Raw genomic sequence first — 27,590 nt, forward strand, 5'->3', positions numbered from 1 at the left:
CACTTTGGGCTGGCAGCCAATTCTTAATATCTGTCTTTGGAAGTGTTTACAACAGCAGTTAGAATAGCTTCACTCGGAAACATTTAGAGAGTGAAATGGTTTTGTTGTACTGTTGAGATGTTGAGGTAAAGATTGATGCTCTGTCATATCCCGCCTCCACTTTTATCTGTTGAGAAACGTCAGTCAATTGATTCACCTGAAGACATTTAGGATCATTTACATTCAACTGGGCTGATCATCTCTCATATCAGGTAAAAATCCATACAGTTTGTCAGAGGGGCTGGTGTGCCAGAGTGAGAGCAGAGGCAGTGACAGATCGTTGCGCTCACACTCTATTACCATCTTAAGGCAAGTGATTTGACTTTGCATGGGGCAAAGGCTCCAAGACACCGATCTCGTTATTGGATTTCCTATGATAATGCCATAAAATGTCATCAGCTGGAAAGAGACGCATCTATCATACACAGGCAAGTGTCAGATGTAATGACACTTTATTATTGGCGCTCGTGATTTTCCTGCAAGTGTACAAGTTTGTGTGTGTGTGTATATAAGTGGCTTTGGAAAAGCGGGGTAACTAATAGAGGTTGTGGTGCTAAAATTCGAGTAATGTCTGACTTCTTAATCTTTTGTACCTAAAGGCAAAGTATGCTGAATGGTGGGAGATGTCTGCAGCCTGCCCTCATCTGGGCAGAATGAAGATATCATGCTGTGACTTCAGGTTACACAACACCGCTCTGTGTCGTGTGTCTGGCTGAACTACTTGAGAACCGTCTGACATTTCAAGTAAGGAGGTGTAAAGTGTCTTCAAAACCAGAGGCTGAATTTGAAGTAGCACTGTCTCACATCTATAGGGTTTTAAAGAATGATGGCAACAGTGGTGCCAATCACAACTTGAAGGATTTCTTAAATAATTCATGGGAACTATCAATTTCTTACCAAAAGTACAAAACATGTGTGTCCTCCATTTTTTAAAGCTGACAGGTTATTTCCAACACAACGATTGAAAGGTGATCATTATTTCAAACTCATTTGAATGTGTGTTTACCTCACAGGAGGATTGTGAGATCTAGTGATAATTGACAGCCGCAGAAACAAGGGTTTTCATTTTCCATTGGTGCCCCAATGAAAATGTGGTATGTCCAATAGGCGCCAATTGGCGTCCAACACTTATTAATGACACTAGAGGTTTGTTAAAGCCTTACAAATGAGCACAATACATCATTAAATATTGACTGATCTTTATTCATATTGAATTAAAAATATACTTTTGACAGGTTCATGTAACAAAACAGAGGGAATACGTATTTAAATGTTCTAGCTTGGGAAATGTGTCGATCAACAAGTGAAGAGAAACTTTTCAAACTGGTAATATTAGACAAGGTATGGTTTATAAAACTTATTTTCTCAATCATTCAGATGAGTCGATACAAAGCGATGATATTTAAAGATCCTTTTTGAGATCTTTTTAAGAAGAAGCTGCTTTCATCCAAACTGTTATGTAGTATTAAACACACACATGGACTTTTGGGAAGCTTGCCAAAAGGTCTCTTGAACAAAATGGAAATGCTTGGTATCATTAAAGACAGGACTGACACTAGAATCATCAGTAAAAGTGCCCATACACTCTCCAGTTGTAAGCGTGCAACGGGCCTTTAGTATTTTGTAGCCTATGGGCAATATAAAAAGTAAGAAATCCCCCCCAAAATTTACTGGTTTAAATCCTTACTCATGTTAACAACTTTATAATGCAGTAAACTGTATCATCAAAAACTGCACAAAGCTTTAGTTGTTACTACTGCCTGCATTAACATCACAAGTTTTGAGTTTTCTACTGCTTAAATATGCTATATAACTATGGAACAATTTCAAAAATTGTGCCTCCATACGTTTTCCTAGAATTGTAATCTCCCCGATATGGACAGCAAATGAAGCAAATAATTTAGCTTCAGTTAATAAGCATCCGCAACATAAAAGGAAAACAGATCAGCTTGATGATTTGGGTGTCAGTCCTCACAATAAATATGATTTACAATCCCAAAATGTCTTTTAATAATCTGTATACTTTGTTAAATTGTGTTTGGAAAAACCCCCTAAATATTTTAGCTTAATGAAGCCAAAAAAACAAAACAGATAATCTAGTCACCTCTGTACAAGTAAATGTCAGTAGTTTTAATGGTCAGTTCAGCCCATGCACACTGTCTTCAGTTCTGTCTCTCAGACACAACAAAACCACTCCGGGGGCTGTAACATAATATTGCTACACCATTCATCCAGTAATGTCCCAAATGGATAAAGAGCTGAATATCATCTGAAAGTAAACAATGACTGAGTGCAGTGCAAATGGAAATCAAACTTCTCAAGGAAATCTACAATAGGTCCTTAAAATTCATGGTATAAAGTGACACTGGTGGATTCACAACATTGATTAGGAAAAGACTGAGAGGAAAGTGGGTGAAATATTGAATATTCATCAGTATTGCAACATCATTTTTAAGTGTGTACAAAATCTTAAAAAAAAAAAAAAAATCTCCAGAGGTGGATAATACTGAGAGAATTGTGGAGGGTTGTGAAGGAATAATACACTCAGTAAAATAAAAAATAGGAATGATAAAAATTCACTCCTACAAAGTGAGCAAGAGCAGAGGTCAAAACACAAAATCCATCAAGATGTGTTGAAAACACAATCACACAATCACAAGGAAAATGATGAGGTGTGGGTGACACAAGACCCTGCAAGCGTTTTTAAAATAAGAGTTCACTCTTCAAATTACATTTACACTGTATATATATTTATATACATACAAAAAAATATATTCCCCAAAGAAAACAAAAAGAAAGGTATCACTTAAAAGCAATGATGCAAGGAGAAATTAAACCAAACTTCAGCTGAAAAAAGAAGCATCATTGTTGTATTTACAGATGCATCTGTCCACTGTTAACCTACCTATAAAAATACTATCCACTTTTTTAATGTTATTTTTTACAATGGTAAAACTGCTGACTCATTATCTTTGTCATTCTGTCAAAAGAGAATTGTCTCCATTTTACAGTTTCCCATCAATTCAAAAGATTGTAAACTGTGCTTAAGCAACCACTGTCATTTAGCCCAGTTGTCATGGTCTGGTAGAATATACATGTATGAATCAGTGTAAAAAGAGTGACAGCCATACACAGTTTGATTCTATTGCAAAGGTAGAACATGTGTTTGTCAGATGATTTATATTTCCCTTAAAAAAATAAGAATTGGTTAATGCATTGACCAAATATATTACTAGTTAGATAATAGCCGTTTCCTCTGTTTTTATTCAATACAGCAAAATCCTTTCAGTGGATTCATATCACTGATGCTGTGAAAGTTGAGCTCATGATGTGAATAATCAAAGTATAGTAAAGTGAAATAGAGCAAACCCTATAAATACAGTTGCTTTGTCCCAGTTCAGTGGCTGGACCCTCCAAAGTCCTCATATCTGGGCCGGATGTCTCTAAACGGTCTTACAAGTGCTGTCCCATTTCAAAGGTCCCACAAAATGTGGCAGAAAATGAGGCCTGCTTTATTTTAAGAGGGAACAATCTAGGCAATTGTGCTGCTTTCAATTTTTAACCTCATGTGTTAAATCAAACTATGCCTTTAAGAGAATCTCACACAAGCGACAATGTTATGCAGGCTCGGCCTGGACTTCAGTTCCTCTGTAGTGAAAACATCAAGCCCCTGAGCTGGGACATATAGTAATTGCTTTTAAGTTAATTAGAGAAGATGGCAGATATAAGACAATCAAGCCTTCAAGCTGCATATAAAAAAACAACTCTGTCACCAAAATGGCACCCTGAAGTACAAAAACAAGAAAAAAGTCCAAACTTATAGCACACAATTTACAAAACTGTTAACATGTGTTTTAAAATACAACAAACCCCAAAAGAAAGTAGATGCACAAATAAATACAATGTACTGGATGAGCAGTCTGTACTGAGAGGGATTAATTGTGCTCCTTTAAATAAGTACTGTACCTACAGTATGAGGTGTACATTTAAAAAAAAAATCATTTTACATGAAACTAGTCTCACATTACTGTTTGACCACAATCCCTTTCCATTACAAGATTGCTTTAGTCTTTGTTTGTATTCACTCCACATATAGCTGCTTTTTCGTTTAGTTCTTTTTACTGCTTCAGCTGCAGAACAGTGTTTGCTACATACATTTCTATAGTCACCCTTGAGGAGAGAGAAAGAATGGCAATCAACTTTGGTCTCCTCTGCCAGTTACAGTGCACTTACACCCTCTCCCCTGCTAGCTTTTGTAACATTGATGCATTGGTCGGGTAACATTTCTGGAATGCTAATACCTTAGTTTTAACCCCACTGCAGGATTACAACCTATTGCCTGTCGTTCAGCGTTTCTCAGCTGATGCTGTGGGTGAGGGGTTGGGTAACATGATTTCCCCACAGAACAACAAGGGAAAGTGGATGAATTAGCATTCAAAAAGCTAAAAGCCCCTTGTGATGCTTGCCGGCTGAAAGTGCCAGCAGGTTTTCTCCTCCAGAAGATTGGCTTTATTTTTCCATAGAGATCCATTACGAAGCCTTTGGGTGACTCTTCACTGCTGTCATTGCACTTCAACACCATGGCCATACAGTAGTCAACAAGCACTACAACTAATACCTTATAGGTGATGGTGAAAATAGACTTACATAACTGACTTTTAGCTCTAAAAAACATGGAGAGGATACTTCCATTGCACACATTTACACAAGAAATACACACAAGTGTAAGCTCAAGGTAGTCAACCTGGAATCAGCAGAAGTACCAAGATCTCAGGAAGTGTCAAAGAACAGATCTGTTACAGCTTAATCCATTAGCAACAGAGCAATGTCAGTGGTATTTTGAGTCTGACCAATCAAACTCTGCCCACCCCAACCTGTAAAATAAACAGTTACACTTGTCAGCTGTGCACTGACTGAGATATTGGCACAAATCTGTCTTCAAATGTAGTTTTATTACAATAGGTTTGACTTCCCTTGATGATGTGGTAGCTTGTGCCTCAGCTGGAGCTCAACTGGATGATTATTAGTCCCCATAAAACCTGAGAGGTGGAAAAACACTCTGCCAGTGAAATATCTGGGTGTCGCAAAGTACAACATCAGCCCTGCATGTCTGACTCCTCTCAGCCATGTTGTTTTAGTGTAGAGGCACAAGGTTGTGGTTAACAGTGGTTATGCATTGTTATGTCAGTTGAGAGACATGCACAGCCATTGGTCAGTCTTCAATTTGAATGCTAGTATCATCCATTATTTAAGGGCGGCTGTTTGAATCAAAGCTCATGTCATCATTCTGTTTAGATGCTTTTGATTAAAGGGGCAGGCCACCAATTTCAAAACAGAGTTCAGTTCAGTTCCCCCTCTGCATTTCTAGTGAGCCACTGCATGCCTCAGAAAATAACCCTGCTGATGTCTTTGACAATATCATCTTTTGTTGGGCATGAGACTAAGACATTTTCACAGAAAAGCCTTCATTTCAAACTGAAGTTGTGGGGAGGTAGAAATAGTGCAATGGCGTAAGCTGCTTGAGATCTATTTAGCTGTATTATGGTAAAAGTACGGTTTTGTGTTATTAAGCTTAAACCTTACTTTTTTTTACCTCCTTCAATTAGAACAAATCTGTCTTTGCAATTGGTCTCAAGCTTGGTGGAAGCATCCCCCCCTCCCCGTAAAAAAAATAATTATGGATGACCCCTTCAATTAAATTACAAATCTAAACAGACATGGTATCAGAGTAATTTGATGAAAAACAACAATTAATCAACTATTATCTGCAGAATCTATAAAAGTGCAGGTATATGGTATATAAAAATGGGCAATTTCTGTCACCTTAATTTATAAATCCATTTAATTTTAAGATCTCACCTACCATAGTTTTCAATGCGAAAGGGTGCTCCTTATTTTGACAAAATGTCTTATGAAACAAGCAATGTGTTGCTGTAAACCATTGTCTCATTTCACTGAATTATAGTTGTAACATGAGGAAAAAAAACAACAAGTTGATGCTTATCACGGAATAACAGCAAAGCCATTTGGCTGTGTCAGAGCATTAAGTGCTATTGAGTTATCAACTCCGGACAAAACTGGGCTTCAAGTCTATTTGACGACAGATGCTATTGGTCTCCATCAGAGTTTGCAGTGGCATCTGGCAGTATTTGTTTCAGTACATTGGATGTTTGTAATGTGTCAATACACTAATTACAACACCCCAAACCAAAGAAAATATTGTTTGCTCAGAGGCGTTTTTGATAGTCTCTGCTTCTGAACCACCCAACCCTTAGAGACACAGCATGGTCTGGAAAGTGGTGACTGCTTGGACAGGGTGAATTTTTATGTTCTTATGACGTAAAATATTATGAACAACAGAGGAGGAAAAACATCTATTATCCTTGTCTGTTAATATACTTGAAAATTGTCCAAGACACAGCTTGGTCCACAGAGCCTTTTTCTGGGATCGTGTCTGTCTGATAATGACATGTAATTGGCTTATTTACGGCTCTGCAGGGTTAGCTTCTTTGCCTTCTCCACAGTGCTCTTTCGTGGCTGGGTGTCTGTGCTGTTTGCTTAAGTAGTTTAAGACAAGCTGACAAAGAAAACAGATCCCTGATGCTTGAAAAAAACATACAGAACAAAAAAAACACAGAAATTGCTCTGATGCAGATTCTAATATATAATGTGTTTCCCTTATGTTTTGTTTGTATGCTCTCCAATTCCCCCGCAATCCTTTTACGGTAAAACAAAATCAGTCGATTCTGAAGCACCAGTTCCATTGACAAACCATTCATTTTACTTGAGTAACAATTGGTTATGTCAGTCACAATGCTGCTTGCAATGGTCTTATATGAAGGTAACATGTAGGCGGCTAGTTTGCTGGCTCTTTGAACTGGATTGGGGTAGCTGAATACTGATTGGGAAACATAAGGGACATCTCCTGAATGATCAACCTTTCGAATCCCATCCTAGTCATGCCAATAATCTTTCCAATGCTTTCCACCAGGCACTGGGTGATATCACAGCTTCCCATAAAACCGCGGTGACATTTACTTTTCTGTTGACCCTTTCTCTTCGCTGCACCACTGACTGCCATTATCGGGACACTCTGTCTTCTAGTGCAAGGTCAATTGAGCTTGTCCTCTCGAATATATTTCAAGTGGCAGCAGGCTTATCTGTACCTGTGTGTATATTTACTTATGCATTGATGTATGGTTATATTGGTGTGTCAAGGCTGCAGGCATGTTAACATGGTTAAGATATGACATGAGCTGTGTGTGATGAATGTTTGAATTCCATTAGTTGTGCAGCAACATGTAAACGTCCAAGAAGCATGTAGGCAGGCATGCAAGCCACATCTGGGTTCATCAGCATGACTGCAGATTTGCTGGTTAAGTCACGACACAACTCTGGTATGTGCATGTGTTATTTGACTGCACAAAAGAAACAGCAATGTGTACATGAAGCTGGTGGGAAAAAAGAGCTTAAAGGACATGGGTGAATAGTAATTTGTGGGTGTATAAATCATAGTGGAAATCTTCTCTTTGGGCTTACCACAGTCTATTTATACCCCTTTTCTCTTTATAAACAGATTATTTCGATCTTTTATTGTATTGTTTTTGTGCCTTTCTGATACTAAAGATGGCAGGACATTGTGCTCCAGAACAAAACCAACTTTGAAGAGACGTGTCATCTCACACAACGGGTCATGGCCAAGGATGGAGCTAAAAATCGAGTTTGAATGTCAATCAAGGCTGCCAGTAACTTTTATTGTAGTCCTTCCAAAGAAAAGGCAGAACCTACTGTATGGGTGAGAAGAAAAGACTTGAAATCAGACAAAACAGAGAGACGTGTTCAGGGAGGGTGCTAGAAGAACCCAGTTGAAGAAGTAGAACGGGGAAATAGGAGGACTGTCAAACATTCCCAAATCTCCATTCCCTTTCCCTCTAGTCATCCCTTCATTTCGCTACAGGTGGGGTCACTACACCACAGTGTTCCTCTGTCTGTATGGAGGTGGTGGCAATACATTGCCCGCTTTCATAGCAGCCTCGGACAAGTACTCCTGGTTCTCAGCCACAGCAGGGCGAATGCGTCCATTCTGCCGGTAGAAGAAGCGCGTGCTGCAGTCTTGTAGGTACTCCGGGTTGTGCAGTGAAGACTTCGGGGGTAGACTGTGCTGCCAGTACTCAGGATTGTCAAAAGTGGCCTTCTTGCCTTTCTTATCAAACATGATGGTGCTGCTGGTGATGCCTGAGTGTAGAGTGTGTCCTGAATGCCCCGGATGCAGGGTGTGTGATGGATATGGGTGTGCGAGGTGGCCAGGGGGCAGAACATATCCAGAGGAGGAGACTGTGTGGCTAGATGGTGGTGGGTTGACTGTCTGCGATACCGACTGGGCAGAAGAGGACCCAGGGCCAGAGATTGAGACTGCGCCAGCCAATCCGTTCTTGTCCCCTTGGTTAAGTAAGGTATTTAGGTACAGTGGCTCATTGACATACTCATCGTCCCCATGGGAAGACTGGTTCTTGGTGGCAATAGCAGCTCCTGGCATGTGCAGGGTGTGGCAACCTGCTCCGTTGATTGCTGAGTGGGCATCACCATTCCTACGACGTGTGACAAAGGGGTTTTCCTCGACTGGGTTTAGGTAATCTGGAAACAAGAAGGGAATGGTTGGATTAGCGTTAAACAAAGGCGCACCCACTTAAAAGTAATTTACTGATATTTAATTATTTCTGTTCCAGGCCAGCTTCCAACCTTGCTTCTAGAAATGTCATGCAAGAACTCAGTCGTTTCTTAAAATTATCAAGTTAACCTGAGCTGTTTTTGTCTCTCTTGGCAGTCATGTAGCATTCCTGGTCTTTGTCGCCTTTTGCTCCACGTTCTGCCAAAAGACCGGTTGGGTCAGCACTGTAGCGTTGTCCACTACTATCCTCTCCTCCACCTTATAAAGCACAAGAGACAGACAAGGAAAAGCAAATAGATGGATCAAATGGTGCTGTACAATCCCTATCATCATGAATGAAAGGTTCGGATTTAGAGGTAAAAGGGATATGCAAGCCTTTTATTTCAATCAATATATTTGTGAACAAAAGATAACACAAACATAATTACAAAATGTTCTATCCAATGCACATTCTGTAAATGAAGATTTTAAAACACAGCCTACTCAAGGATTTCCCCCTAATTTTACCACATCAAATCTTCAAATATGGAATACATGAGTCCAAAAAATGTGTTGCTGGAATCAACAGAACAACAAGACAACACTGCTGCTGCATTTCTCTTGTTTCCCTGGTTTAGTTTTTCCAGACAGCTGTTAGATATTAGTTTAGCCTTTTGTTCTCATCTCTCAAATCTTCTGCTAGTGAGTGGTCAAGAGTCACAGTACGATACAAAGGGAAAAAAAAAAGGAAGATTGTGTCAGTCTAAAAAGGGCGAGAAGCTGTTAGCTTGAACGTGGTTTTCATTGAAGACTTACATATTGATCTGTAAACAAAGGTGAAAACACATTTTGAACAGCAGATTGAACAGACACATCTGTAGGCTCTGTTCCTATTGCTATATTCATCTCACACTGTCTTCTACTCTCCAAGCTGGTTTCAGGCAATCACTGTTAGCAAGGAGCAAACATTCGCCCAGCTTTCCACACTTTGGGAATATTTGTTGCTTTACCTTGTCCCGCAGTGAGGATTGAGCCAGCCCCAAGCATACTTGACCTTGGGGAGGCCTGCTTCCTCAGGGTGCCATTGCAGCGAGGGTCATCCTGGTTTCCTCGTCCAAAACCACCACCAATCTGTCCCCCAGGGGCCAGATCCTGCGACGGGAGGCAGCCTGCAGATACTGGTGGAACAGAGACCACTCTTGGGAGGGTGGCCAGCATGTCCTCCATGCTGAAACTGGGATCCTGGTAGCTAAACTGGTTCTGTGTAGAAGAGGAGAATGGGGAAAATAAGGACGGAGGATCAGGGGCATTGCAGAAATGACAAGGATATCTATTTACCAAACCCATCACAAACCCTCTGAGAAGCCTAGAGTTTTAAGGCTCTTCTATGATTAGTTCAGGTTATTCTCCAAGTGAGAAAAATATGTTGATTATTAGTTTTGCTCATGAAGAACAAAATACAACAAAGTACAAACATGCAACAGACTACTAATTGTAATAAAATCATACTAAGTACCAATCTGAATTGTAAAACGTATTTATGTATATTGTCCAAAAAACGTCTATTGTACCATTGTTCATCAGTAATATTTAACTGTGACAGGCAGGGGAGATAAACGGCAGTGCCACACAATGATATGGCAGCGTGACTGCCAAGGACAATTTAATTAAAAGGGATTTTAATTAAAAGGCTCCATGCAGCAAACTATAGTAGCTATATCAGCCCTGCCCTGCTGTGTGCATTTGTTTCCACGCTTATAACAAAAAATGACTATTTTAGAACCTCACAGGGTACTTTATTCTGCGTTATCTTTTCTTTCTTTATGTAGCCGGAAAGAGGTTCTTTTCAAGGTTTTAAATCCCCTCTCTTCACTGTCCATTGCATGGTGTGTGAAAAGTCTGTAATGGTCCCAATTAGATAGAAATTCTGTAATTTTCTTGTTCCTGAACACAGAAGTTGAAAGACCGGTTAATGGCATTTCTCATGGATTTCTGGGCCTATGGATAAATACATTAAAATCACACTCCTGAGTCACAGTTTTACCATCATTTATGGATTACATTCCCAAGTAATTTATGTCATTGGCATCCTGTTCTTAAAGAGGACATATTATACCCCTTTTTCTACCTTTTCAAACAGTCTCCTGTGGTCTAAATGAAACATCGGTACTGTGCTTTGGTAAAAATACAACATGAATCAAGCACCAGAGGAGGTTTGTGACCCTGTATAAACCAGCTCTCTCAGAATGCTCCGTTTTGGTGTGTGTGTCTCTTTAAATGCAATGAGCCCCCCCTACATTTTCCCGGCAGACATCACTCCTTCGCTAGCGAGACTACAAATGGCAGACTTGCGCAAAAGTTTTGCTCTAGGCTGAGGGTGGAGTTCATGGGATGGAGATATCAGGGGAGGGGATTTTTTTTACCAAAATCCCACTGTGATGTCACAAGAAGAGTAAATTTGAAACAGAGCATTTTTCTCTGTGTTGTAAGACTTATGCAGACCACAAACAACGGACTGGATAAGTTTATTTCACATGTTGTGGGTCGGTAGATACTCAAGTTACCCAAATATATGTTCAAAAACACTGTAAAATTGGATTTTACATAATATGTCCCATTTAACAAAAATGGATTCCTCAGGCCTGTACCAAGATCAATCCTGCCAACTTGGTCTTGCCTTTTTACTTGTGCAGAGTGCAGCCATGCAAACACCTCTTGAAACATGTTGTGGGTTGCCAGGTCGTGGATACAGAGGGGTTGAAATTTTATGCAGTTCTGGATTGTGTGTGTGCATCTTTAGTTAGAGGTGGTCATATTTAATAAAAAAATGAAACTTTGTTAACCTTTAATCACTCAACAAAGTTGTTAACCTTGATAGTAGTTAAACAGTTCATACAGTTAATTATTAACTGAATTTAACTTTAACCAGTATTATCAATAAAGAACAAATACATCAGCTTTTTGCCATGTCAATAGATTCAAATTCTTAAAGACACAATGACTTAGAAAACTCAACATTACACACTTGTCCTAATGGAAAATCTATGGATAAAAGAAACTTTTTTGATATAGCCTATCACCACTGTCTTCACTCTAGCCGCACTCCAGAAGTTCTTTCATGTAGGTCAAGCAGCATTTCACAATAAAAGCGCTCGGGGCGGAGATGGGTATTTTGCCTCGTTATTCAATAAGCTCTCTAAAATACAAAAGGAGGCATACTCTTGCTCAAGTTGTCCTCTTACCATGAAAGAGCAGGGTTTGGACATTAACGGAAATTATATTTACAGGAAGTTAAAGGTCCTCGGTCCCCCTCCTCCCCTGCCTCAGTATTATATCAGAAAATTATCCCTAACCAGAGCACACAAGTAAAAAATAAAAATGCCAGAATCACTTTATACTGTTTTAATATAGGCCATCAAGCAATCTTTGGCTTAATGAGTCTTTCTTTTAAACAAGGTAAACTGTAGGGAAAAAACGATTACACTTGAATATTTAGGAGGTAAGCAAAGTGTCCAAATACATTGATTCTCTGCAAAATTAGAAGACCTTTCTGCCAAATCCATGTGTTTTTATTTTCCTAATAAGGTTCATGTTATATTGGATGAGTGTGTGAGAGAGAGATAATTCCAAATGCCTTTCAGCTGTTACTGATGAATGATATTATTTCACATAAATATTATGTATTCTTTTTGGTTATTTTAATTTTTACAAACATGCAAAATAAATAATCTATCATCCCCTGAGAATCACCAAACAGAGTTAGTGAAAGGAGTCATGTCTCATTGGCATTCAGCAGGCAGTATTATCCTGACACATACACAGGGGGATGCTGGAATACAAAATGGTTGAGTTGCCTGGCTGTGTGACTGGTTTTGTGATAGATTTAAGTCCAAAGATAGACAAGGAACGTTTGAACAAGTGAAGAACTGAGGGAATCTGGCTGAAAACGCCAATTTTGAAGAAGGCAATTACCATAGTTTCACAATGGAGACCGAGCAATGAACACTGAGAGAGAGGGAGAGAGAGACTGAGCGACAGGGAGATGAGAGTGAAAGTGAGAAAGCTGTGACTTTAGATTAAGATCAATTGTTTGAGCTTTTTACAGGAGAGTCGTGAAGTCGACTACATGCTGAGAAAACTCATCTCAACTCTGTCTGAACGACTACTTTGAATTTATAGTGCATCCTGTTTCATCATGGTGCAATCATCCTGCTGCTCAAGTTAAAAAAAAAATAGATGATCATATATGAATGAGTTGATGTACAATTAAAAAAGATTAATTCTTAATTATTCTAAGAAGAAAAACAAACTAAGGACAGTGTATCAAGCTGAATATCATCACTATAATCACTGGCTTCACTGGGTCCAATCTTTAATTTATTTATAATTTTTAATAATAATCTGCATATTTTTAAGAAACAGTTGTGCAATGTTCTTACTTCTTATTTTAAAGGTTTTTATTTTGGGGCTTTTCCGTGCCTTTATTTTAGACTGCAGAATGGATAGAGTCAAGAACCGAGGAGAGAGAGACACAGAGAGAGAGAGAGACAGAGACAGTGGGTAATGACATGCGGGAAAGGAGACACAGGTCGGATTCGAACCTGGGCCGCCCACTTGGAGGACTATAGTATATCCAGCATTCATGGGGCCTGTGTACTAACTGCTAGGCTACTGGCTCCCATTCTTGCCAATAATTGGCCCTTTTCTATTGAACTTAATGTAGGTGATAGGGAACAAAATCACAGCCCTTGTTTCTAAATATGACAAATAATGTGGAAATGTTTTTGGTACAAAATATTCCTTTTTTGAGAGCCTATCCTCTTTGCGTCTAAAAAAAAGAAACACTTTCAAGGAAAACAAAGAGGTCTAAATTATGAAGAGAAATGCCTGATTTGACTAATTCTGACTTTTAAATATTTGTATGCACCTCAAAACAGAATTATGTTTTTTTACTATCCATCTTGTGTATTTTAAGCACTTAAGGATGGGACCCTCAATGGGGATACATGGATGCAATTAATTTATTACAGCAAACCAAACCAGTTTTCAGTGTACTAATATAATTTTTAAGACAGGAAAAAGTGGCATGGTTAATAGAAAGTACCTTGTTGGAGTCTATGCGTGTGCGGGGGGTGTATGCCAGAGGTGGAATGTTGAAGGAGTGCGGCACTAGGTATTCTTCAGCATCCATCAGGTCCTCCAGCTCCTCCTCGTCCAGGAGGCTCTGGAAGAACTTGCTGTCATTTGGGCTAGGCAGCTTCATGCGGTCATCGCCCTAGGTTAAAATGTGTGTCCATGTATTGCATAAGTGGAGTTAATGTTCATTTAGACACTTGGAAGGCTTTTTACACATATTTGCATAACTTACAAATGTCCTGCATGTCCTCCCTCAGGTTACTTCGTAAGTATTTATAAATGATTTGACTTTCACACTTAAAAAAGCAAAGTGGTGATTAAAAGGAGAATCAAATATCTAGGTGCTTGATTAGTAAGCTTTTAAAGTCTGTCATTTTAAATAACTTCTGCTTTTGATATAGGCTTTTCCACTGGATATTGAGCCCAGAACAATCAGTTTATGGTAAAACATACGTTGTATTGAAAAGATGGGTATTTTATCTTAAGAAGTTAACCAAAGTGCTATATTATCGACACCTTTTCTTAACCGTTTGAAAAATATTAGAGAATAACACATTGATAATCACAAAGGAAGACTTGGGAGTTCACTTTGATGGTAGTGGACATATTCTGTTTTTCATACAAAGTTAAAAAAAAGGTTTATATTTAATATCGATGATTTTTTTCCCCTGTCATTAAGATTTACTCACCTGTATTACAAGGTATCTCTGTGGATCACGAGCCATCCGAGTAAACTCCGCAGCCAGCTCCTTGAACTTGGGCCGACTGTCTGCATCAATCATCCAGCCTGAAAAACACGTTTGCCCTTAGACTCTGACCAATGCGAGGTTTAAAATACACGCTGTAGATACTGACATTCAAACCCCTTGGAATGCGTAATGTTTTTTTGACCTTATTAATGTCCAAGTTCCCCCCACAGCATGTCATTCTCAGCAGTGAGCAAGAGCCTCATCCACATCCATCAAGATCCCTTTCTATCCTGCCTCTCTGTGAACTTAAGTGCACATAAGTGGGAGGAAAGGTGCATACATAGGGTATATGTCAGTGATGATCAAGAGGAGCATTTCTGTATTCTTCACACTTTGCTGTCAAGGGTTCTTCCTACGCCGACGATGTCAAATAGGTATGCCATGATTTTTTTTCTTTGCTATTTGCACAAAAAAAAAAACATTCATGATAATTTGGCAGTGATACAAATCCTTTGAGTCCACATAAACATATATTTTTCATGATAAGAACATATGGATATGGCTGCTGTATAAATGATTACAATGATAGTATTGCAGCATCTCGACCTTATTAACCAGATACGTATTCTTCCTTACTTATTCAACCCTCCCCTTCATTCCTAATGTGCCAAGATAAAGGTGAATGCGTACTGAAAGTAGGTCACACATGTATCTTTCAGCCTATGTAGCAAATGACCATAATAAATAATCTCAAAATGTTGTAGAATTTGAATTATGACATGTGAAAATACTTGAAACAATATTTCCCATTTGAAATGGTCTCAAAAGATTTGCCATTCAAACCAATTTCCATTAGTGTAACACCCTTATTTATTCCATAATGAACAATTACATGTTTTTTGTTTTTTTACTGAAGTTATCTTAATTGTAATTTCCTTTTTTCATCCAATCTAAAGATAAACACTGTTTCATCATTAAAATGGCCATATGGAGAAATGTGCACTGCTGCCAATTTCCCCTTGAACACATGGGGACGATGCCAAAGCAATCATGTGATCGGCCCTGAGTGGAGCCTGTTCTAAGTATCTAGGGAAATAAGAGACAGATATTGAGATACATGGATTCATATACAAGTGTATGAATAAGGAAACATGTCAAATTAGAATGTTTTTATCTTGGTACCTAGTTTTATGCTTACAAAGCCTGCAGTGATTACGAGGAAGTGCACTGCAATCACATGTGTGCAGTACTGTGTGTCTGTGTGCTTGGGCACTTATGAAGACTGAAAGTAGTGTTGGAAAAAAAGAAAAGAAAAAGAGAGGCAGGTAAAAGGCAGGTGACAGTGACCTCCCCCCTGCAGTGCGAGTGTGTGTGTGTTAGCTTGCCAGGTTGGCTCAGGTTCAGGGTGTCAAAAGAGCCAAGGTGACAGTGAGGGCCAGAGGCTGCAGCTACAGAGGACAAGGCCGGGGTGGCCCTGGCACCGAGTCTTTGTCCTGGCAGCCTCGGCCAGAGGTTACAACGCCACCTGTGACCCCTGGGGGCACTGACTGCACGACAGCAGTGACCAAACCAACATGTTCGGACTAGGGGTCAAAGCCGGCCCAGAATAATGAGTTGACTTTTCCAGAATGTATCGCTTTCGCTGCGACAGAAAAGCTTCAGAATTGTGACAAGAACAACTTTAAAAGACGAACTCGGTTAAATCTGAGAAGAGTATCATTTAGGATTTCACAAAAAACTTCATCCTTGACTCCACTTTGACTCTCTTGTAGTCAAACACTGTTGTGGCATTTTGAAAATCACTGAATAAAAGTGTCATTTTGTGTGCTTCAACTAAAAGTCAGTTGACCCACACTTCACCCTTAAAAGCTCATTGACTTTTATTCTTTTGGAAACCCAATGGATGGGCATAAAAACGAGAAATGACTTGTAATAGAAGCAATTTTTATGAAAAAGCTCTAAAGCTTATGTTTTTACTAGTTTAACATCTTAAATTTATGAGACAGAGAAAGATGACGACCAAACAAATTATATTTTTGTGGGTTTTCTTTGGCGGTGTTTGTTTCAACATATAATGTAATTTGATATTTGGGCACTCTGATTCTCTACTTACATTTGACCATGACCATGTAGACGTCAATGGTGCAGATTGGCGGCTGTGGAAGACGCTCTCCTTTCTCTAGAAGGTCCGGGATATCTCTGGTGGATATCCCGTCGAATGGCTTCCCACCAAAGGTCATCACCTCCCAGATAGTTACACCTTAAAAGAGCAAGGAAGGAAGAAAAGACACAAAAGAAAAAAAGAAGATAAAGAGAGAAATCAGCATAGTACAGCAAAGTGATAAAGAAGCTCCCAGAGAAAGGAGCAAGTAAATAGAATAAAGATGAGAAGAAATCAGAAGAAGGTTGAAGAGTACAGATGATTAAAGTTGGGTAAAGGGGGGGTTTGAGAAGAGACAAGCAAAGACATGGAAAAAGAAGTGAGATAGTTGCAGAGGGAAAACGGGAGAGACAGACCAGGACAAGAAAAAAGAGGAGAAGAAAGTGGAATGAGGAGGAAAAGCAAAGATGTGAGGAAGCCAAAGAGATCAGAGGGGATGTGGTGACAGGGGAGAGTGCGAGTGTGTAGAAGAAAAAAAGGAAGCCAAAAAAAAAACAGAGAGTAAGGAAGAGAGGACAAGATAAGAGAACACAAGTTAACAGAGGACAGAAGATGAGTGGAGGAGTGGAACTAATCACAGCCTTGAAAGTCATCAGTCAATCTGAACTTTTGGCACTCTTCAGTCTTAATCGTGTTAGTGTTAATGAGCTAATGAGTGGTAAGAAGAGTAAATGCACTCTATAAGATGGAGAGATGGATAATAGCCCACGGTCATAGAGGACCACTGGGGACATGGAGGCACTAAACCATACTCATACTCTTAATCAAACGCACATTATTCCCTTTGATATGACCCCTCTTGCATATTTTTTTTGGGGGGGGAAATAATTTCTTTCTGGCTTCAAGAGTCACTGTTGGACAGGAAACTGTTCTATGCAATGTAGCAATAACAATCAGCCAGAAAGTAATTAAAATGGCAAATTTGCTTCTGAAATCTGCGGTCTTCCTGTTCATTTCTGTTCATATATCCTGTCATTACTTTCAATGTAACCACCGCACTCTTCTGCCTGGACTATCGGCATCCATGTCAGTAACGATGTTACTAATGTTCACTAAGACAAAGGCCAAAGCAGAGTCACTGTCCTTCTACTGACACAGGCTCAACACCCAGGTTTTCTGTTCAGGCACAAATGAAGGTGTTTACTGTTTTGCATTTCCAATAAAAAATTCAAAGTTATTCCATATAATAAAGTTGTGATGTGCTTAAGTGCTGATGAATGTGCTTTTCAGAGAAAACTCACAATAAAACTAAATCAAAATGTAAACTAAAGAGGACAATAAATGCAAGAGACAAAGATAGAGTTTAATTTATCATTTTAAAAAATTCTAAATTGGTTGAACAAATGGATTCTAAGACGGGATTTACCATTGTGGTAAAAAAAAAAAAAAAGGAAACTTCAGGCTTACCGTAACTCCAAACGTCACTCTGATGAGTGAACTTCCTGTAATGGATGCACTCCAGGGCCATCCATTTGATTGGCATCTGCCAGGTAAAAGCACAAAACATCAATATATAATACCAATGTTGAATAAACATAAAATAAATTAACATTTCTTCAAATGAAACAAAATATTTGGGTTCAGATGGAACCAGAATGATTGGGCAGATCTGGTCTTGAAAACCAGAGAGGAACACCTCAATGGAGAAAACAAGGTTGGCTGCACCCCCCCCCCCCCCCCTCCTCCACATACACACACACACACACACACACACAAACCAGCTACCAGCTGTACTGGAATAAGGTGGAGCAAATGGCAGGATGGTCTCGGATGCAGCTTAGTGCTGTGATTAGATTTGAAGGCCAATTCTATTGATTACAGTGATGGAGGGTGAAGGGAGGTGAGTGTCCAAGGTAAGTGTGTGTCTGTCTCTCTCTCAGTGGAGGGGATAATACCAGAACGCTCAGCATTGACACAAACCGTGATAGACACACTTAAGCAGGCTGAGAGAGGATGAAAAAGGCTTTCCTGAGAAGAGGTGGTTTGAAAGCAAAAGAAAAGGAAAATGATGAACAAAGATTTGGAGAGGCCAAACGCCCATGTATACAGAGCTCCAAGGACGTATCTGTTTACTTTGTTTATAGGGTTTTGAGATCCCTCTTCCCCAAAAGTAAATTAAACGGTCCAATAGAGCAGAATAGAATCTAACTGACTCCACTAAAACCGTCCTTTGTGAGGAGCTTATTTCATCTCTCAGGATATAAAACCCTAATTAATGTCTGATGTTGTATTTTACAGCATGTTAATGGTATGGTGTAAAATAATAATTCAACGATAATGTATGTCAATGAGTTTCTATAACCAAACATATGATACAGCAGACAAAGTAACTTCATTCAGGCTAAAACGTTTCTATTGTAAATATAGACATGGCCACTTTACCACCACAATGACTTATATCACTGACAGGACTGGATTAATCACTCTAGTCATACTAGTACAAATATCACATTGTAACATTCCCTTTACTGCATTCATTCCAAAATTTAAAATCAACAAAATGATGGTTTTGTGCAATTTTGTTTTTTCATATTCTTGTTGAGACTTACAATAGAAAAATAACTTTCAATCCCGCCCATTGCTATGGATACAGCAAGCACCAGGGGAGCTCATTAATAACAATGACGACAAAAGAAATAACCTGCCAATCATTTGAACTGGTAATTTTAAAGCTCACTCATTTCCAGGTCTATTTTCTTTCATAACATACTGCTTCACACCTTGGTCACATACAACACGAAAGTAAAAGCCATCAATTCTCTCTCTTCAAGAAGTCAGTCAAATTGTTGGACAGGAAACCCTTTTATTTCCTGTATTGCTACTGTATATAATAAGTGGGTATGACAGATTCAATCGCAGGCTGATCGCTTTGAGGACTGTAGCTTCTGTACATGGGTCATGCAAACTAACCATCAGGCCACTGGTTCCCCTTGGGTATGACATTTTTAACATTGACAGTTACCAAACTGTCAGGGATGTTTTTCTTGTTTTTAAACGACCTGTCCTCTCACCATTAAACCATTGTATCCAGCAAAAACACACAATAGCAGGATAAATACCAGAGCACAAACTAGGGGAAACTGTTACGTACCTATAGGCATCAAACTAATTATCGTCAAATGGTGGTGTCACACATTTATGGAACAAATTACCAGCACTTTTCAGAGACCCAGACAACTACTTAGGCTAAAACAGAATTCAAACATTTTTGAAAATCAAGGAGTCATGTTTAAATATCTAAAATATTTTGGATTTCCCTCCTCTGATGCCCATTCCCGAGGGGCTTCTGGCTCATGCTCTATTGTTTTTCCAGCATAGTGTATGTGGTTCTGTTACTAGTTATGTGTACATGTTGTTTGTAAAACTTTTTGTGAGTTTTTCAGTGCACTGTGTTGTGGTCAGTCCTGTTGTAAAATGTGTGTTAAGTACCTGCTTTAGGATTACGGATGTAATTTAGCTTTGATGCTAAATGACACGTGCTGCTGTTATGTCGATTAATGCGCCATGTCCTGATTCAATTAGTTCAATACATTATACCTAGCCTGTATAAACAAACAGGTTCACGCAAGTCTTTAGTCTTTATTCACATGTGTTGGGTGTTTAAGGGCTTAAGATAATTCAAGGCTTGAAGCATTGACTCGTCATGTGAAGTCAGACACAGCTAAGTAACTGAGGTCAAGTCCTCTTTAACCTGCAGGCTATTCGTGCAGCCTTTGAACCTTGCTTCCCCTTCACCTCCAAACCCACAGCATCAAATCACTGGGCTTGGACAGTAAATTGATCAGGCTGCTTGTTCAGGCTTCACTATTTTTAACAGTTATGTGTGTTGTATCCACCACTGAACTCTTGGAGAAACTCTTGAATGTCAATCTGTCCCTTTTTTAAAACCATTATCTAAATTCATCAGGGATTAAATATGCTGAAATTAGCAATTCACATCATGTACTGTTTCATGAGCTCACCCTAGCCTCCTCTGTATTTTGCACTGTTAGATGTCAAAGTTATCAAATGTAGACAAACCAGCTTTATGTTTATTTGTGGGATTAATGATCTGATAGTGTAACGTAAGCGTGTCACAAAAGCAATGGATTTACCTTTCCTCCATCAGCATTGTACTCCTTTTCATTGACATCCAGAAGACGAGCCAGGCCAAAGTCTGTGATCTTGATGTGGTTGGGAGATTTGACCAGGACATTTCGGGCCGCCAGATCTCTGTGGACCAGCCTACGCTCTTCCAGATACATCATCCCCTGAAACACACACAAAAAAAACACAAGGAGCTATTATTTTCTATGGTATTCAATTCTATACAATGCACCTATCTGCAGTCATGAGTTTGCTCTGCTTAAGCCACACACATGCATGTATGACTCCTGTTCCACATCACCATGTGTCTTCATCATCATCACTAAGAACATAAAGACCCCATTAGATTTTCTATAATTATATGTTATCATCATTACCACCACATTGTTTTTTTTTATGGTTATAATTCTCATCAATCAACAACTAGAGTGTGGAAAAGCCCCTCTTTAATGCCAAATGCTTGACGATGCAATAACAGCCGAATCCATAAGCATCAACCCAGAGGCAGGTTTTCAATTATAAACGGGACCCAGAGGAATGACGAATGTTGGAGTAAAACTTTTCATTCAATACGTTCACTGGACAATAGAGAGAGAAAAAAAAACACCACCGTGCTCTTTCTCCCTGTCCGCACTTTAATTAATAATGATTGTTTGCCTTCAACAAAGGCAAAGACGTTTTCCTCTGACATTCTTGGATGTTCTAACAAAATTCCTTATCATTAAAGTATGAGATGTATTTCTATGGGATCTTTGCTCCTATTTTTTATAGGCCAAACATGATATATAAATGAATCACCCACAAAAACATTTTCTTTTGAATATATATTGCCATTAAAGGAGCTATATTTACTCTTTGTACATTGGAATGTGTTATTAGGACTATCAGCACTAACTAGTTAATCACGATTAATTAAGGTTATCACGATGAATCACATGCTATTTTGTCCCTTTAGGTGCACCGTACATAAGCCTCGTCAGGGTCTCCCCGTAGTCACAGTGATGGAAAAGAATGGTGCTGCTGCATGCATTTGAATGTCTCATTTCAAAGTAAAACGATCTCAGATAGCTCAGTTGACGAGTCAAAAGTAATATCCACTTTGTGACATCACACATTTCACTTGTGGATCCGTAATCAGTTCCATTTTCCGCGGTTAAGTTAATGTCGTAACCTACGATCTACCAGAAGGTCCTTACTTTATTTCAAAATAAAAGCAGAGTTGAATTAAATCAGCAAGTAAAGTACTCTCAGCTAAAGAAAGTACAAGAATTCTAAATAAAAGCCTAAGAATTCTTATTTTAGAATGTGAAATAGTGGAATTTCAAACATGCAATAAAAAATGTGATTAATCACGATGACATTTTTTGATCGTCTGACAGCCCGAATAACAATACATAAAAATGAGTATTGTTGATAGTAAGAAAAACATTTTCCATTTGGAGAGCTTTTCATAAACTTTGACGTGTCAGCCTTAAAAAAACAATATAAAACTGTCGCACATAAATAAATCCAGGTATAAATGTAGATAGAAATGTGGGTATCCAAATAGCCACAAAGTGATTTAAGAACTGCTCTGTATCATGTGTAAAAGCTTATTGACATCTTCTGCCATGTATCTAGAGTCAAACCTCTAAACTACATCACTTTCAGAAGGCGCTCTAAAGAGAAAGAAAGATAAAAACTTGAAGGGTACGAAAGAAGAGAGAGAAAAATGTGAAATTTAAATGTGACAAGTAACAGAAGCTACTTGGATTTAGAACAGCAAAACAATGCCTCTATTGAAACCATTACAGATTAGGTTTACCTGAATGGGATTCAATGGAATGAAAGGAGGAGTGGATGGAGGAGGAGCGAGAGGAGGGGTTGGAATTGGTGGAGTCGAGCGGTGGCAGTCTGAGAGGTGAGATTACATTGCTCAGGCTATAATCACAATGCCTCATTTGGCTACCTGCTGGGGGAGGACATGTATTTCCAGCACACACCTGCACATTTACACACAGACTCATGCATACTTGCAGAAATGCTACTCCTGTGGAGATACACCTACATGTGTGTATATCTGTGGGTCTGTGTGTTACGAGGGTTAGAAAAGGAAAATCTTTGTTGGGCTGGAAAATGAATCTCAAAGCACTCAAATCATCAGTTGAGTCAGACCATACAAATATATCCAAAGGACTGGCCTCCAAAACGGTTGAAGATTTTGTCATGCTATTTTAAGATAATGATTTTAATCTGAAAAAAAAAAAATTGCCTCTTATTTAATTTTTCATTCTGACATCATTTTTGAGATGCCTGTTTGATGGCTGGATGGATAGCCAAACAAAGGTCCTGTTTGTAACCATCAGACAGTCAAACTTCTGTTCTCGTTATAGCTATCAATGGCAATTTTGCAGTTTCCCTGGTTCCTTGTGTGTTTCTTGCCACTTATGTGTTATATAGCGAGCAGAGAAGGAGGGATGGATTATTTCTGTTCGGGTGTTTCATTTTGTTCTGCATGTCTGCTTTTCAGGTCTCGTTAAGCAAACTGTTGCATAAAGTGCAAAAAAGGTTTCACATATAATGAGAGAATAAGGAAACTTGGTGTGTGCATCACTGTCTCACTGATGACATAAGTATTGAGTAGTGGTTTTGTATAGGTTTATTTTTGAGCTATGTATGCCTGTATTTAGAGACAGGACAGTGGATAGAGTCAGAAATTGGGGGGAGAGAGAGAGTGGGGAGTGACATGCGGGAAAGGAGCCACAGGTCGGATTTGAACCTGGGCCGCCCGCTTTGAAGTCCACAGCCTCCGTACATTGGGCATGCGCACTAACCACTACCAGCGCCAAGTAGCCAATCATTTTAAACTAGGCATTTAACTACATTTACTTTAAGTCATTTAATTTGCTACAAGCTGAACAGGCTTTAGTAAATGTTTACTCAGCTGCTTATTTTTGCTTTCAACATATAGTCCATGTAAGAACGTTAAGCAGCTTAATACACATTTCTAAAGTCTATATCTCTTTTATAAAACTTTAATAAAAGGAGTGTTGACATTCATTGATGAACATCCTGTATGACTTCTGCAAAAGTTTGCTGATTACATGTCTGACCCAAAGGAACCTGATGCATTAGTTTGCGACAGAGGATTTCAATGTAGCAGAGGTTCATATGTAAATAAGTTAATGACCTCACCTGACACAGACCGTCACAGTGACGGGGGGTAGTGCTGCTGTGTGACCAGATGTTCAAAGTCAAGGAAGAATACATGTCAGCAAAAGGGGCACATAAATAGACCCCTGTAAAGCTGATCAACATGAAAACACATTGGGATAATGTTTAATTTTCCTTTATTTAAGTCAGATCTTTTATTCTCTCTTGCAAGCCCTCATAGCTCAACATGGTATACATAAGGAGAGTAAAATACTTAAGATTTGAAAAAAATCACATGATGCCCTTTTCCCACATCTCCCACATCATTGAGTCTGTGAATGTGTGTGCCACTGCCAGCTTTGTGACAGATTCTTATTTGTACATAAATCGTGCCCGGTAATCTCCTCAATTTTCAAGACAATTAAGCAGTGGAGGGAGAGCGGACGACTTGGCAAACCGTGATTTTTAATTTGCCAGCACAATGAGATTGAAAGGGGGAATTGATGGAAGTGTGCAGGGAGGGAAGTGGCTGCAGACATGCGTGAGCGACCTTTTTTTTTTTCTTCTCCTTCTTTTTCTACTCGGTCGCTCACGTTTACTGCCCTCCCATGTGGACACGGTGAGAAGAAGTTACTGCCAGAGGTTTGTAATTGCATCAAACCTGAATGTGACAACCAGGGAAATCCTAGCTGTAGAAACTGCATTTTAGGTAAGCTCACCACCGGAGGAAATCAGTGGGCTTCAGACAGACTCTGTTATGATCGCACCTCCAGACTACAGCTGCTATCCAATCAGAAAGGATCAGGCTTGTGCCTTACATCCTCTGCAAGGAGAATTTTTATGGAACAGCAAACCAAGGAAAATATATCTATGTCTATCTAAGACAAGGCATTCTTTGAATGACAAAGAATTTCAGAAAAATACTAAAATAGTACTAAATAAAATGTCAGGTTTGTCACAAAAAACAACAGAATGTTCCAGGCTTTTTACTACCACAGCACTACATTTTCACATTCTGAACAGTTGTAATTATTTTAGTTTTTGCACACTGAAGGATCAACATTTAGACAATGTTTATATTTTTATGCAATAACTACCTGAGCCAAAAAAGGTGCAATTTTAACCCATTCTCATATTCTTATTTTTTAAATCAACAATGAACTGTTTTGCAAAGAGATACTGAGTTACTGATTTCTTCCTGACTTATGGTAACTTTCTCTATAACAAAGAAAATAAACATAATTATTAATGTAAATAACAGTTTTTAAGATTACTTACACACTTGAAATAACGCACAGTGGTTAAAACTTTACATACGAGGAGCAAAACAACAGCACATATTTGCACAACTACTAACTACACATTCTCAGCCTTACACTACACACAGTGTTTATAAATCCCCAACACAATCATCTTCATTAGACACATTCAAAAGTGAAAGGCAGTGTGTGTTAACACCTCAACACTATGAAACTAAAAGAGCACAATCAATTAGCAATTTCACAAGCACTAGTGAAGACACCTGTAACCATCATACCACACAGAAATCAGAGCTCTAACACAAGAGGCAGGTTTGTGCACAACAATGGAGGACAACTTTGAAGAACGAGGAGGAGGTGTTTGCGTAAGAGAAGGATGAGGAAGAGGAACAAGAGGAGAAAGAGGAAGATGAGAAGGAGCATGGACAGAGGAGAAAAAGGCAGCATAGGAAGACAAATAGGAAGAATGAAATGAGAATAAAGAGGAAGAGTTGTGGCTAGAGGACAAGACAGAAGCGACAGTGTTCTTACAGATTAAATCAGAGCTGCTTGGTCAACTATGTTGTTTACTCAATGCTTGCACGTTCATAAGATCATCCTTGGAAATGTCAAACACATACAGTAATGTTGTTTTTATACTTAGCATGTATCATTAGAAAAGTAGAAATGTTGAACATGTTTTAGATTTAGCACAGCTGTGTGCAGTTGGCGTTGCAAAGATCAAATCTTTTGGTGTTTGTGTTCAGAGTTTGGAAGCAGAAGTATAATTTTCTGAAGATTTTAGTTTAGATTGTAGTGCTTGACGTTTTGTACTTTTTGTACATGTTTTAGATTTTTATGTGTGGGGTTTTGACAAATAGGGCCCTAGTTTCAGTAACTGTGTTCATGAAATAGTGAGAAACTGTATCAAAAAGAAAAACTAAAGAAGATGAAGGGAAGGTGAAAAGGGCTAAAGAAGCGCTATTGGTCAGTACGCAGTTTGCATAACTGTCCCATTACAAGACAGACGAGGAAAATAACTACTCTCTCAGAAAACACTCCGACCAGCCGTGGTTTTTATGTTTATTTCACAGACTCGTGAACAGAACCTGAATCAATGACACAGTCCCCAGATGTTTTGTGAAGACAGATTTTGAAGGGATGGCAAGGGACAACGGATTAAATCAATAGGAGGAGAGTGAGGAGATGTGGCATTTATTTTTCACCAACTGGCACTTTCCCCTGTTATTTACTTGGGCAAGGTGGACAAACACACACGCAAACACCCTTTCACACAGAGGCTGTCAACATGCAAGGGCACACACACACACACACGCACACACACACACAGAGAAATCTATAATCTTGTGATTCATCCTGATTCAATGTTATTCATGAGGAAACACTTTTAATGAGATAGAACATCCTACTGAGGCTCTAAACCTCTTGTGTGTTCTGTGTGTCTGTGAATGTGTTAGGTGAATCATGTTTATTTTTATTATATTGATTCCATGGTAGAGATGAAAGCACTACACTGCTTGCAGTCTGTTCACTTACTGTTACGTTTGCCATATATTTGGCACATGCTTACATTTGAGTATCATTTATCATGATAATTGACACCATCTACAAGGCTTTTTCTTTCGATTAGCATTATGACTAATGAGACTCATGCTGGCGTGTAAAGATGTTCATTAAAACCAGTCCAATATTTTGGGTTTAGATTCAACCCCTTTTTTGTCGGGTAATAAGCACCCGAGATTTTAGTAAAGCCTTACTCATGCATGCCATCAAAAAAGCCATCACATTTCCAAACACTTTTGCTGAAACTATAACCAGTAATAGAGCTACTATCAAGGATAAAAGTCCATTGTCTTGAACTTGAATATGTTTTTATATCTGCTGGTGTCCGTAAAGAAAGAAACTGCACTTGGCTGATGAAAGTTTGATGGTGGTTGCAGCCAAAGACTGTTTAAAGTTTGTCAACATGAAAGCTCCTGAAAAGTGAAGCCAAAATATTTTGAGCTCCTCCTAGTGACCGGCTGCCGCACAGGTCACAAAGCCTGCCTCCATGTTGACAGATGGTACATGGGTCAAACTAAAAGCTCAAAAAAACATGTCATTTTTTTGCTCAAACATAGTTTCTACCTTCAGAGTTAGCTCTTCATACACTGATTTAAATTCAAGTGATACTTTTTCAGAAAATGTTACTTGTAATTCGTTTTCTCGTGCCATCAAAAGGAGTACAACCACATGATTGACAACTGTCAAATGTGGCTCCTGTGATGCTGTGTGGACCAGATTAGCATACTAGAGTAATTGTTAAGTTAAGCGTGTATTTTGTTTAGTGGAAGGGATTGAATGTGACTACCGAGGCAGAGTCTATGGGGCAACTCTGGCTCCAAATGATGTCACCAGAGCAATTTTTCAGCAAATATAATTTGCCTTCACTTACGTACAAC

General features: G+C 39.0%; 1 protein-coding gene across 2 annotated transcripts in view; it reads right to left on the reverse strand.

The window, feature by feature from the left end:
* Positions 1-1,221: 1,221 nt before the first annotated feature.
* The window catches only part of LOC132987269 (receptor tyrosine-protein kinase erbB-4-like), a 317,677-nt gene continuing 291,308 nt past the window's right edge, over positions 1,222-27,590 (reverse strand). For both annotated transcript variants that reach the window (XM_061054220.1, XM_061054219.1), the window contains exons 21-28: positions 20,767-20,922; positions 18,080-18,155; positions 16,625-16,771; positions 14,512-14,609; positions 13,791-13,961; positions 9,697-9,946; positions 8,837-8,965; positions 1,222-8,673 (exon numbers count right to left, since the gene is read on the reverse strand). In XM_061054220.1, coding sequence (XP_060910203.1) covers positions 8,006-8,673; positions 8,837-8,965; positions 9,697-9,946; positions 13,791-13,961; positions 14,512-14,609; positions 16,625-16,771; positions 18,080-18,155; positions 20,767-20,922 — 1,695 coding nt within the window. In that variant the 3' untranslated portion in view covers positions 1,222-8,005. The remainder of the gene's footprint in view (positions 8,674-8,836; positions 8,966-9,696; positions 9,947-13,790; positions 13,962-14,511; positions 14,610-16,624; positions 16,772-18,079; positions 18,156-20,766; positions 20,923-27,590) is intronic.

This window comes from Labrus mixtus, chromosome 13, assembly GCF_963584025.1.
Source record: "Labrus mixtus chromosome 13, fLabMix1.1, whole genome shotgun sequence".
Lineage (NCBI taxonomy): Eukaryota > Metazoa > Chordata > Actinopteri > Labriformes > Labridae > Labrus > Labrus mixtus.